The sequence below is a fragment of the Protopterus annectens genome, chromosome 15.part0, assembly GCF_019279795.1.
Source record: "Protopterus annectens isolate FY-2018-M chromosome 15.part0, PAN1.0, whole genome shotgun sequence".
Classification (NCBI taxonomy): Eukaryota; Metazoa; Chordata; order Ceratodontiformes; family Protopteridae; genus Protopterus; species Protopterus annectens.
In genome coordinates this window covers 387,328,620-387,343,551 of record NC_056749.1, presented here as the reverse complement: position 1 = coordinate 387,343,551, position 14,932 = coordinate 387,328,620, and the positions used below count along the sequence as shown (strand labels likewise).

Below are 14,932 nucleotides of genomic sequence, written 5' to 3'. Positions count from 1 at the left end.
AGTGTGTGTGGTTGTGGGGGGATGTTATGTGTTTGTGTACTGTAGGTGCGCGTTTGCATTTAGTGTTTTTTTTTTTTTTCGGGATTCCAGGTAATTTCGAAATACTGAAATTCGTGATTTTAGTATTTAGAAATTATATATATTGAACCTATATATATATATATATATATATATATATATATATATATATATATATATATATATATAATCCGTACAGATCCCAGACAGCACTTTCTGCCGATGCAGAAATCACTGAACATACACAACCAAAAGTGCTGTTCACCGAAGCAGCACTTTTGGTTGTGTCGGTTGCACTATGGTGTGGTTAAGGGAGAATTCCCTTTTCCCCACTGTAGTGAGACCTCATAAAAATAGGGGGTGCAGGGGGCTTACCCCCCTGCATAAAAGAAGATTTATTGTTTTTTTTTTTTTTTTTGAATGGACTTAACGAAAGACGCACACACATACTTCTACATACATGCATACACATATTGGATATAACACACACACCTCTAAACTGCTGTCCTTTATCCATTTCCTGAAGTGCTGTTGAGTGCAGTCTACACTCCCACTCGGATGGGTTTCTACCCTTGGTTGACATGCAAACTGCATTGTATGGCCACAATCTTTCCAATGTGCCTTCCAAGCAGAGCACAATTCTTTGTCATGGAATACTAAGCTCAGACAGTTTCAGATCTCAGAGTGCCACTGTTTACAGTCATCTTGGAGTTACCCATCAAAATGTCTCCTCCCTTCCTCCACCCATGTATACTTTATAGGAAATAAGTCACATTTTAACCCTACAGAGCATCCTCTTTTGCCAACACTGAAAATGTTCATACAGAGCATATTTACTGATTTAATTCTGTTGTATATAAAAAGTCAGCATTGTTTGTATACAATCATATGTAATGTAACCCAAATTATTTGAATCTTGTTCATTCTTTCACATGAATAATATTTGTGCTCAAGACCTGAACAATGGCTGAAATTGATCTTTATGGATCAGGGTATTACTCCAGTTGATATTTTATGCAGCAAACTTTGATTTTCATATTGCCAAGTTGTTTTATTTCAGTAAAAATAGCAGATGTGTTAAATGGCCAAGTAGTTCTGTTAGGTTTATGACCGCAACTGATGTGTTAAATGCTGAGTTGCTCTGATAAAGCATTTCCCCCTGTAGAAACAAGAATGAATGAAAACTCTCAGTGTTAAAAAAAACACAGTACGGAAAGCAAAGAAGTGAAATGTTAATATTCATTATTAGACTATCTACTTGATGCAGAACACTAATAGGGAAGACCTTTGAGTATGCAAACTATCTGCAAGTTTCTCAGACACGTGCACAAAAAGTTTAAGCTTTGTTTAACCATACTGTCAAACATCATTGTGCTTTAATTTATTCATGGGATTTTTTTTACATTTACAATTTAGCATTTATTTCAACCCATACATTGCATAAAAGTAAATTGTGATACAGTACATTTGCTATAGAAAACAAAATGTCACAAGTTATAAATCACTCTGCCAAGACAGAAATCAGAGTGGGGATTAGTGAAAATTTTTATTTTATTTAAAGTTTATTTTTAAAAAAATGATGCTCCCACATGATAATAGGAAGTGCCAGGTTTTATAACTCTATCCTGTTAAACAGCATACATTTGATAACGAGACCCTTTCAGGTATACATCTGTCTTTGACCTCCAAAAAGGTACTCCTTCCTAAAAATGCTCATTGGTCATTCATATGCCACGTTATCCACATTCTGACTGCAAAGAATGTCAGCTCCAAATGGGCATTGCATCATCAACACCATTAACACTGAATGAGAAACCCAAAGATCAAAATCAGTTGTAATTGGTCTGCTTTTTGAAAATAATGCAAATTCTTCGAGTACAGGAATACCGTACAGTTCTGCTATATGATCAGTCGCTCAATACATTAGGTCACAGCGGTTTACCAAGTAAAATTTGTCATGGCTTCAGATTCAGTTTGCTGCCTTATTACAAAGGTTTGTAGCAAACAATTTTACAATTTAAAATTTCTAGCTCGTCATTTTTGTGCCTTTCACCAAATCAGCCCCAAGGAATAGAGCAGGACATGCATCAACAGTAGAATTTTTTTGCTATTTAACAACTTGTACAGCTGGATACTATTTTTTTCCATAAATAATCTCACTATAAAGTTTTATTTTTGGTTTGATGCAAGGGTAGTGAAAGTACAGGATAAAACTAATTGTATTATGGAACTGGGGAGAGCGAATGTACAGTAAATGTAATGGGAATACAACATTTTAGTGCGAGTCCAGAACCCATGTGAGAGAGTAGACAGAGGGGAAAATGCATACTAACTGGGTAGGTGCTTTAGCGAAGATCAAAATTAAAAAGTTTTTTGATGTGGTTAAATGGGAGGGAAAAAAAAAAAAAAAAAAAACACAGGTATAGTACACAGATGATACTGTGCACACACAGCAAAGCTTGACTTGAGACTCAAGTCGACCTATAATATCAGTCTGTACTGTAGTTGGATAGCATTGGCCATCATTTTCTACGGTTTCCTTATGTAACATTTTACTAGGATTACTGTGAAAACAATGGTGTTTAATTTTACACTCCAGTTCTCAGCTCATTGGGCACTCATGTTTCCAAGACAAAACAGCATTTCTGTCAGTAAAATATCACAGCGGATCCACTATAAGTGAAGATAATTACCCTTCCACTACTGGGATTTACAATTAAAGTAGAAAATTATTCCTAATGGAATAGCAGAGATAACCCAGATCAGTGTTGGAGCATTTCCAGCAAAGTTCTTCTCCAAGGCTGCACTATTCCCAGGATACTGCTTAATATGCTTCTTAAAACATGTAGCTCTGGAATTTAGTATCTGCTAAAACTGCCACCCTGCTGACAAACCTGCAATCTTGTTTTGGTATCTAAATGTGTCTTAGAATGCCTGCAGTATAATTTAGCCACTTTAATAGTCAGGATTTCATTTTTGTTGGTTTGATGAGCTCTGACTGCAAAACAAAAATAACTTCTGTGATAAGCATCTTTTTACAAGATACTTTATGTGTTTATTATGCAGAATGCCACAGCTGGGATAAACATCCTCATTTATGTTTTTTGGTAGCTATTGAAGCCTTTCAGTAGCAAAATGCACAGAATGTTTACATTTGTATACAAAATTCTTGAGACAAGTTGTGTTGTGTTTCGATAGCTTAACTTTGTAAAGTGTGCTGGTTCTCACTGTATATAGCAGATCACTCAGTTGTGGATAAAGCAACTCTTAGATTCATGCGTAAATTAAGTTTTAAAGCCACAAGTCTTCCTGCTTTTCATTAATTAAATAATTTAATCAGGTAAGATTATTAATTTTCTGTAATCAATGGAGGCCAAGAGAGTAGATGGGCAGTGAACCCATTAAACTATTGCTTATTACTTTGATCAGGCAGGAAAATATTTGTGGTGTTTCAGCTGCTGAAAGGTAATAGATCTCTACTGAAGTATTGCTGCATCTGCTCCAGTGCTAATAAGTAGTCAACATAAATGGGAAAACTCTAACATTTTATAAACCTTTACAGCACATACAATTACTTGGTATTGCTTTATTTAATCCACTTACTTGTACACATGTATCTTGATCTTTACATTATATTGAACTAGTTTTCATGATCTTTTACCAACCAAAAACATTAAATTCATTGCACCATTTTTCATTTACATCTACCCATGTGGAGAGACTATTAAAATGTATTAACAAATCATATTATATTACAGTACATTACTAAAGCTTATCATGTGCATACTGCAGAATGAGCAGCAAGGACAGCTCACAATAAAAGTATTGGGGGGGGGGTTAAAGTGTTAGCCTACAACTAGAAAGGGACGCTTGACATTACACTCCAGCCCAAGAAGCATGCAAGTCTGCATTTGTTCAGACCATATGAGCATTCCCACTACTGTTTTGAGGGAAGAGATTCCCATATGCTCATCATGACAAAAGATCAAGGTGTTGCTACTGACATCCAAATCAACCACAGTTTGCAAAGGTTTCTTCAACTTGAAAGTGAGCTGACAGCAAGATAAACTCCCTACTATGAAACTGTTGAACTGCATTCAGGATCTTCATCACCCTAGGTCATGTCAGCATAACATAATACAATTCTTAAAATTACATGCATCATAGAATATTCAGTATTTGAATAAATCTCTTTACTGGTCAGAAGGTTTCCATTTAGTTTTGTGTTTTTTTTTTATTCCAGAAAATTATTTTTTTTCTTGAAGTCACTGCTATGTTTCACAGGAGAAGAACAATAAAGAAATTGTACACAAAATCTGTCTGCAGAAGGCACCAGGAGTCCTCACCGAGTGTAATGTGCGGTATCCCTTTTAGCTGTAAGGATTCTGGCAATGTTATAGCACTTCCGGGCAGAGAAAACTAAAATTTTGTGCAGTAGTCCTCGCGACCCAGAATTTTGACAATGGCAAAGTTGTAGGTGGTGGACATCATATAGGTGAGCTAAAAGATAAAAAGAAAAACATTTAGAAATAAGCAATATAGTGCAGGCCACTTTCATTTAAGTTTTTTTTGCCAAGGTAATTTACCCATTTGAATTCATGGTAATATCAATATGAAAAATTGTACAATACGTACTGAAAACTAAGGAATGATAAACCTATAAATCAAACCACTTTCCAGGTAACAAATGCAAGAGCTGCAACATGTGCATGGACAAACACAACCAGTAAATTTTTGCTAACAAGTAGAAAGTCCATACAAAACATGGACAGAACGTGCAAAAATTTCAGTATTCAGTGATCTGTCAAGATGAAATGTGGACTTTTGTAACTGTGAGGCAGTAATCTCGTCACTGAAGTACCACACTACCCTTACCAAAAACACAGCTTTATACTGCTGCTTACTAAAGCAAAGCAATATGGGTACAAGAAAGACAAAAGAAGGTCACATGACCTCTCATATGCCAGGATAACATTTTAGTGAAAATCTTTAATTTTTCAGATAAAATCTACACCTACAAATTTATGTAAGAAAAGCATATTTCCTTTCAGATGTAGCAGTGTCATCTTTGTAGAAGTCATTTGACAGGGTCAGACAACCTTGCACCAAATAAGCTCAATAGCATTTCTGCCATGAATCTAAATTCTTAAGATTTTTACTATAGCTGTACTCGGATGAAGTTATGAGTTCTCCAAGAATGTGAAACAAGGTAAAAAGCTATTATGAAGCTTAACCATCAGATCATACCTCTCAGCTGTCCATATTTGTGCCTCATATTTTTGGTATGTTCCTCATAAAATGTGTGTGTGTTTTTTTTTTAAGTCAGTAAATAAGGTCAGATATTTTACTTAAAGTCCTTCAGAAAATGTGCCAACACAAAAACCTGTTGTTCTAAGTTTTTAAGGGCAATATTTAAAATTTGTCCCTATTTTTGGATCTTTGCCCCCTTCAAATCATTTTTGGCTTTGTACAGATTTACTGTGCTAAGAGCTATGCTGCAGATTCTATACCAATTTGTAATATTCTGTAGTCATATTTGAGGCTAAATATATGTTTGGAATACAAAGCCAAGCAGGTTCTGATGGCAGATCTGTTTGCTTTCGTTTAAGTGAAAATAAAGGGCTGCACAGAAAGGTGTGGGAGTTAGTGTGAAATAGAAAGGAGTCTGGGGAAGAAGAAAAGTGACTAAATCAGGTGAAGAAGAGAACAGTATCAACTTGTAGAACTTTAGAAAGATGCAAGCAGGGATGCAGATTTAAAAGGTTATTAAAAATTATAAAGATAAATTACTCTAATCTTTTCAAACATTTCCAAAAATGTTAACACAGAGTACTAAAAAGTAAAATGCAAGTTATAGGGAAAAAGTAAAATGCAAGTTATAGGGAAAGACTGCTTTAAAATAAATACTATAAAACTCATACTCAAGCCTTTGTCTGGTTTGTTGTTGGTATTTACCCAGGGAAATGGAAAATCAGTCACTGAATCAAAAAACATCTTCATGCTGTCTTAACCAAGGATGGGTGCATACTGCAAGTGATATGGAAAGCTAAGGAGAAGATTAGAGCAAAGGCTAGCATATATTGGCTGATTTTTAGAATACAAGTGGTGCAAAAGCAGGACAGTTACACAGGCGAGTGGTCTATCAGACAGAAAACTTAGTATACATGAAAGGAAATGAACAAGGTATGGTGAAACGGGCAGCACAGTAACATAGCTAAAATGTGGATTAGGGGCTTTTGTCGATTTCACCATAGAGTACAAACCATCCAGTTCATAGGATTTTTGAAGTTTTAAGGATAAAGAGCAGAATGAAAAAGGGGTAAAAGAACAAGGATCATAATTGTCCTCAGGAAGTATGTATTTATGGATCTACTTCTAAAATCCTGAAATTTCAGAATCCCAAAGATGAAAATACTAAGACAATTGCGAAACTTAAAATATCAAGGTACGCAAGTTTTCCCAGGGTAAGTAAACACTTGGCCAACACAACAGTAAAACACACTGCACTATCCAAAACCCAGCTGAGGGGGGGGGGGGGCAAACCCACCCACCCATATGTATATACCAACTCTGGGATTGCACTACAGCGGAGAAAGGGCATAATTCCTCACACTGGGCAAGTGTTTACTTGCCCTAGGAAAACTTGCACAGTTTGGCATTTTAAGTTTCACGAATGTCATCTCGGTATGTTCAACTCTGGGATTCTGAAATTACAGGATTTAGAAACCCATATTATATATATATATATATATATATATATATATATATATATATATATATATATATATATATAAAATTTTTTTTTTTAATAATTTTTTTGGCTCTCCCAAATTTGCACATCAGCTGCTTCCAGTGCCTCTTCTCATCCACAGGGTTTGCAAAACCCTGAAATGACCTCCCATGGGGAGAGACTTGATCATATTCTGGGCTAGTAAAATGACTGAGGCAACTTTGTACAGTATCATAGTAATACTGGGGAGTGACTTTAAGGCATAATCCTCCTCTCCACATGAACCCATGCCACCCTCTTGGAATGTACATCATCCATGCTAATTTACATGACTCAAAGATCTGCTCCTCTTTTTGACAGCACTCTCCACATATCCCTGACATCCACTAGGGATCACCCAAAGTATGCCTTGGTGCATGCCCTGGCCTAGGATGGGCACACCCATACTCCTGACTGCACCATCAAGCACCTCAGCCACTACTTCAACTTTGGCCATCTGGGTCATGGTCAGTATTCTTCCTGTATACTACTACTACTGTATGTGGCATGTCAAGCCCAATATCTTATTTAGTTGAAATACTGTGATTTGTACAGAAGACAAATGGCCAAATGAGAAAATAATGAGATCTGGCCTGAAACTCAATAATGGAAGAGCAATTCAGAGGATGGAATACAGATACCTTGTGTAGGTCAATGTTACATGCAACTCACAGTAAATATTTAAATGAATTGAACTGAACATGAAGATTCGATGCAAGTCACAGATTAGTTTCATATCCAAAGCTGATTACTGGATTATCAGCATGGAGGGCTGGAAGAAATTGTGGATTAGTGAAGTAGGGGAGGTTAAATCACAAGTATTCTGTACAACGTGAATGTGTGTATGAGAAAGCAGAAAGATTTGTAAAGCTAAGTAGCTAGTTTCAATCATGCAAGAAATTAAAAATGGGGAGGTCATACAACATGGCAAGTCAGGGGACTAAACTTGACAGAGGTGAAAGCTACAAGGCATTTCAGATGTAGGCTTTTTTTTTTTTTTTTTAAATATAAAGATGTTGTACACATGCAAACACACATGATCACCACAAGTATGGAGTACAACATAACAGAATGAAATAAATATATACAACGGGTATGTTAAATGTATTGATTTTTCACAGTTTAAAGCACAGACCAGCTAATAATGTATGCCTGAGATAAAGATTTTAAGAAGGGAAAACATGGATATACAAAAGGATTTCTGAAGAAATGGAGGAAAGTAGAATGGAGCTGTTATAAGGCACAAGGGTACATTGCTCAAGAAGCCACAGATATATTAAATGAATTGTTAGGGATGCAGTTTAGTACCTATTTGAAACTAGATTTTTTTAAGCAGCATCCTGAAAGATCTAAGTAAACCACATATCTTTTCAAACATTCTTTCATAGCATGTGAGAAGTGGATCATACACAATGCAGTAATGAGAACTTTAAAATGGTGAGATAATGAAGTTGCTTAGTATTAACATACTGTGGACTATAGGTCCATATAATGTGTCAGGCAGAGAAGTTATAAATGTGATGCAGGTATTCAAAACAGGGACTGGATACATGCCCCCCCCCCCCCCCCCCCCCATGAAAAACTAGAAAGAACCACTAGGACACACAGTCATCTATTCTCAGCCTCTTGGCCTTCTTTACTGCTAAGCCTTTAGAAACATAAGGTCTGGTACATCCACCATATATTCCTATGTATGTTGTCAACTGACACCTATTCAATGGAGAGCTCAGTTTACAGAGTTTGACTGCCTTTAGTTTACATGACAGGCTTTTACTCAACTGTCTTCGCTTTGCCTTAGTATATTTAGGCCATTAAGAACTACTTTTTTTCAGTTTTTTGACAGTAATTCATTTTGTAGGAGTCACCTCATAATGTCTGGTGCAGGCCATGTATTATTTTTTTTTAAAACACCTTTTGGCAGACTTGCTCTACACTGCTTCCACATTTTCTATAGCAATTTTGAAAAATGGACACAATATACCCTATATTAAAATAAAAGTGGAGTCTTTTCTCTGAACATTTTACATTATACAGTTAGACACACACAATCTTTTCCAACAGCCTCGTCACACAATTTGTACCTGGCCATGTTAATGAAGATCCCTTTGTAGGGTATCCATATGAAAGATCATCATTCCCAGGGAGTGCATCAAGAGTGTGGATCTGTGCACTTTTACTGCACTCTACTTCATTCATTAATGCGGTAGGTGGGCTAGTCTAACATGACTTCTTTCAGCAATGACCTGAATCAGTGTGACAAATTTATGTGCACTGTCACATGTTAATATAAAGAAATATAATGACGCAAGCAAAAGCTGTTCGCATGACTTATGTGCAATGAAATCAGCATTATTGTTTGCAATGGCTATGTCTGCAGTACATCTGCACTACAAGGGTTAATCTTACATGATGTACATATACAGAACCATATTTATATAACTGGCACAACTAGTTTATTATGGAGTTCAGTGGTTTAGTGGCGGATTATAAAACTGTGAGAATATCAATGATCATGACTCGGTAATTAATTGTAAAGGGATTACACAACAGACAGTATTAGACAAGTGAATAGACAGGTGAATGAGAAGAACCATTCAAGATGGATTAACAACATTAAAAGCAGGGACATTATTTTTGTATGTGTTATGATGTAGCAGTGAACCTGAGGCAGCTGTTATTTAAATTCCACGCGGTCAGACCAACTTTAGAGAATACTTATTCAGGGATACAGATTCTAAAATGGAGGCACGTTAGCGTGCAAAAGTCAGAAAGATGAATTTCCTAGTGGGTAACAGAGTACATTGTGATATAGTTTACTAGCTGGGGGTAGGCGGGAGAAGTCACCATGTGCTAGCTTTTATAGGTGTGCTTGCAAATAAATATACATCTCCGTAATAGTAAGATAGCTGGCACATAAGCATTTCCCCAAGTAATTCACTGGGCTACAAGAATTTGCACACTCTGTTTAATGGTTTTCTGAGAGTTTGGTGGTTTGATTATTACCCAGGTCAATTAGGGGCGGGGCAGTCTATCTTGAAGTTTAGAGATAAAGACATTCTAAACTGTTATAAGCCTTCAAGAAATGGCGACTTGCTTATATGAGAAAGTATTTTAAGTCACTAGAGACCTTACATTTGGTTTGCATTTCACTGGCAATTTGGTCAACAAAATTTGAACATTACTTTATAAAGGTTTGTCATTCTACAATTGTGCTAGATATTTAGCATGACAATGACCCCCCTCCCCCCAGAACATATGAGAGAAAGAAAGAAAAGGAAGATGTTACAACCATTAAATGTAGAAGTGCTGGGTCTCTGATATATTGTGGTTCATTTCAGCAGTAATATTCACTGGTCTGGAACACTACCATAACAAATCATCTAATCTTAAATAGATGATCGATAAAATAAGTAATGCTGCTTTCATAAAGGTTACTCCTGATTATGAGATGCAAGAGTGGAATGACAGCGAGACTGCTTATTGTAATCTTCAATTACAATTGCATTCAATTGTACAGACTGTAGCCTGTGTGGATCACTTATTCACTGCTGAGCTTGAATCACTAGCAGCAAGACAAAAAAAAAAAAAAGCCTCTGCACACACTTTTTTTTGCAGGTGAAACAAAAGTGGCAGATGTACACAATATCCATAATCGTACAGCATGCCACTCTAAACTAAACTAAATACACACATGGACTTATCCAGTATAGTTTATAATTTGCATAGGTAAAATTAATGGAAAACATTTGCTTCTTTCTACTGTGGTACATATAGCAGATCTTTTACATATTTGCTCTTGGGTCATTTCTGACCAGGATCTTCAGCCCAGTATACTTATCTGGTTATCAAATGCAAAAATGCATACAAAACACCATAAAACTTTTGTTTTTGTTTCCCTAAGACACTTAGTTTTGCAGTTTACTCTAATAATTTAGTGATATTTTAGCCAGGCTGGAAACGGGAGAAAATATATAATCCCCCAACTCAACGGATTTAAAGAAAAATGTTACTACACTGATGATGCATACTGCAGAGTTACATATGCCATAATATGAGCATTGCAAGCTCCAAATAAGCCAGCCAAATGCAGTAGCCAAGAAACAGTGGTAAATGTAGGTACAGTTTTTCATAGGCCTGGTATCTTGACCTTTGATAAATGCAAACACCCTTTGGTTCATTGGAAACTAGCTTCAAGCTCGAAAAAGTCCATATTACGACTCTGTATGTATATCATATAACAGAAAAAAATATTTTATATGTAAAATGCACATTATACGTTAGTCACAGTTTTGCAATTTTTTTAATTCAGTTCTCATAAGAAAATGGTGAGATATCTTCATGCCAAGAGGGATTGGTTATATTCAACTGATACATATTAATGACAGAAAACGTTAGTGTGTTCTTGTGGATAGTAGCTTTACAGACTTACCAGTGCAACAGCTGTGGCTCCCGCACCAACAAAGGTAGCAATAAATAGGTGATAAGTCATGCCAAACTAGAAGGGAACAAAAATAAGCATATTAAATGCTACACTTTACAAAGGATACTTCACATTAATTTGTTTAAGTTTTTCTTTGGTCTTTCAAGACCCCATGAGCAGAAACAGCCATCTCTGCTTGAACACAGAGATAAAAGCACCCACTATAGCCCAGGTGACAATATGATTTGAAGTTAGGGCATCTCCTGCAGCTAGCATGGGGAGATGGGCATGCCTATCCTTAGAGAACAGGGTAGACTAGAGTCTGTGTAATGCCACAGTCCCATTGAGATAGGAGAGTGATGCAGAAGATAGTCCAGGGCAGAATAGTGACCACCAAGGTGTGAACAGGGTGACCTTTATCTATACAGGATGAGGCACTCACATAGGGAGGACAGAGTTGCTGTTCTGTTGATATGGGTCATTCGTCACCCTAATGGAGAGGACAGGGCCATACCATATATAGTTTCATTGCTGGTATGCTGGAAGGTGCACACACTGCTCTAACCCTGCCATATGACAGCCTCCAATGGCCCACTGTCATCCTCACTGGATAGTACTCTGGACTAGGGGAACAGATGGGTTTGGCTGGCTGGGGGATTTCGGATGGTCAGGTGACACTTATCAGAAATACATTTTTCTATTCCAGAATATCATGATGCCTAAAAAAAATTTCTGATGTGTCTTTTCATTCAAAGCTTCTGCTTTTCATATCTTGCAACATGATATGCCTCTCCTTTTGTGTTCTGTTACCAAGTTTCCTGCACTTGTTCAAGTTTAAAGTTACTGGATTTCTATTAGCTGATCACTTTTCACATAAAAACTAATAACAGAAACCACAGGGATGAGTTACTATAAACAAATGCTTAGCTGAGTTACTATATACAAATGCTTAGCTGTACAGTGGTATGAAAGAGTAGGAGCAAACCCTCAAAGGCCTGTATCTTTACAGTACGTTTTCAAAAAGATGGTTTTGCTCTTTAGAAATGGATTGCACAACTGAGGCAAAAATGTGACATGCCAGCAGCAGATTATTATTATTATGGGACTATTATTTTTAATTTGTCTCATGAATACGCGGTGCTTCTAGAAGCTTCCCGGCCTGTACAGTTGATGAAGAATTGTGTAGAAATGTGAAGCAGTTCCAAGATATACAAATAGCCACCTTTATTCCAGACCATAATGTAGTGAACAGACTGGCATCTGTGACATGAATGACCTCCTCTGTATTTTAGGGTATGGACCGAAAAGGTTTCCATTTCAGTTTGTTCAGAAGGAGACTTGCTATAGAACATTGATATTACACTCATATGTCAAGTTTGCTGGTATTTTTTATCCTTGGATATATGAATACTTTACAAAAAGCTATTCCTCGTTTCTCAATTTTTTAAATCTTGTTATCCTTACAAAAATGTTCATGAATATTGCTTTATGTTGGTATTCTACTGGAAATGGATATTCAGTGAGATTTCTCAATCCTGTGATGGACTTTCTGGGATGAATGATAAACATTTGCTTTTCTATTCCCTGGAACAATTTGGGATACATTGTTTTTCAATAAAAAGGGTACTTCAGGATTTTAACACATACCAAAGTAACAACATATTTTATCCTCCTAGATATTTGCCATTTTACAAAAAAAGAAAATAAAAATACCTCTCTAGTTCTGCAGACTGTCTGGAGGTTGTATCCACATACCTCCCCTGGTGTTGCACTCCAAGGTAAAATACCTACAAGCCAAAGCAGAAAAAGTAAGGACTTCTTTTTGGAGAAAGAGACATTTACTTTCAAGGATTTCAGTGCAAGTACATGGTATAAAATTGATTATTAGTAAGTACTTAGCTTAATTAAGCATTATAGCAGAGGACTGCAATGTTTTGTGTATTTGATGGGTAGATTATGGTACAACTTCAAATCACATCAAAGCATGGTTAGAGTTCCGACAAAAAATATTCACTCTGACAGGATTACCCTGATGTAATAGAGGAATCCTGTTTCAGAGGCACTGCAACAACTATATCACAAGCTCAGATCAAATGTCTAAATATTTAAAAATTACCATATTGCCTGGCATCTACACAGAGCTGATGAATCCGGCCAGAATTTTCAGGCAATTCTATGGCTTTGCAAGTTGACCACATGTTGTGGAAAATATAGAGAGGAAGAGCAGTGAACACAAATATGGCGAGCCAAATGAGTACCAAAGCGTAGGTCACACCAATGAACTGAAATAAAAGGAGAGTTATTGTCAAGATTCCCTTGCCAGATGTTTCAGGCAGTACACAGTGTAATACAAAAGTAATTAATTTCACTGCACGTTTAGAAAGTAATGCACAGATCGTAAACATATTCATTATATACATTATAATCTCGGCACAAAGCAAGAGTCTAGATCCTTGGCATTAGACCTGTCAAAAGTAGGGAACTTTTCTGTGGATCTAGGACTATGAAGACTTCATGTAAATGGACTACAAAAAAAAAAAAAAAAAAAAAAAAAAAAAAAAAAAAATCCTACAAATGTGAACAATTCAAAAATGAAAAAACAGAAGCAGCATCATGTTTGCACTTGCTTAGTAATGTATACCATTGAGTAGCACCACCATTTCATTTATACAATTTGTTGACTGGGAAATTTGGCATGGCAGAACCAGTTTTCAGTCATGGCCAGGGGTAGAAAGGCTCCAGCAGACTAATATTATTGAAAGAAACAGTACAGAGATATTACAGTATAGATAAGACTGCCAAGATAAATTTACAGATTGCTATCCAGTTGCAGTACTTGGCATAAGACCAAATTTAACATTTCTGATAATCCTAACATTGACATTTCTACAGAGTTAAGGAATGTCAGTAAGAAGATAAGCACCATGTTGAGATTTTTATTATGGTCTATAAGCTGGGGACGTGTGTGATACCATTTAGAGCAGAGATAATCCAGATATTCTGTAAAGGAATGTTAGCTCTGGCTGTTGAAGAGGCAAGAAGTTATTGCAGGTTTTACAGGATATGCCAGAAACCTATAAATTACTGTTGTGAACCATTAGAGTAAAGATGTGTTTATTAAGAGGACAAGTTGGGGGGGGGGGGCAGAGAGAGACAAAACAGCAGGGTTGTGCCACTGCACAAGAGTGAAAAAGATGGATATTTATCAATGTGGCAGAGCAAGGAATAGGTAATACTAAATGATTAGTAGAGCCCGTTAGAGTAAGAGTCAATTTTTGCTTTTAGACATGAGCAGTTCTATCTAGTGTGGAAGTGGCCAGAGGTCAACCAAGAGGCTTTGTATTATAAAAGCAGCCATCCTTACTTCAAATTACTAGAATCAAATGCAGCACGGTAGTCTATTGTAAAGAGCTGTGCTTTAGTACCACTCAGCCTTCCCATGCATGTTTTTTTCTCCAGTAATCTCTTCTCCTAACTCACCAAATATATGCTGGTGGTAGACTACTGAAAAAACACACAAGCATCTATTGCAATTATCCTTGGCCTTGAGGGCAAGGCAGCGGCTAAAAAGGATCCATATTGACCAGTTCACATACCCAGTTAAGAATGGATTTAATCTTTCATTTTAACTCTCATCTCTCTAAAAACAGTACCCATTATATCACAGTACCCATTATATCACATTCTTCACCAAAATGAATTTTAGGAAATTGTACAGCACTTTG

General features: G+C 36.5%; 1 protein-coding gene across 3 annotated transcripts in view; it reads right to left on the bottom strand.

Moving 5' to 3' along the window:
* Positions 1–1,353: 1,353 nt before the first annotated feature.
* The window catches only part of LOC122789700 (proteolipid protein DM alpha-like), a 78,645-nt gene continuing 65,066 nt past the window's right edge, over positions 1,354–14,932 (bottom strand). For 2 of the 3 annotated variants that reach the window (XM_044057130.1, XM_044057128.1), the window contains 4 exons: positions 13,324–13,489; positions 12,921–12,994; positions 11,217–11,282; positions 1,354–4,518 (listed from right to left, as the gene is read on the bottom strand). In XM_044057130.1, the coding sequence (XP_043913065.1) occupies positions 4,438–4,518; positions 11,217–11,282; positions 12,921–12,994; positions 13,324–13,489 (387 nt within the window). In that variant the 3' untranslated portion in view covers positions 1,354–4,437. Of the gene's footprint in view, positions 4,519–9,622; positions 9,656–11,216; positions 11,283–12,920; positions 12,995–13,323; positions 13,490–14,932 lie in introns of those variants that run through there. The other variant, XM_044057129.1, reaches the window with a different exon arrangement.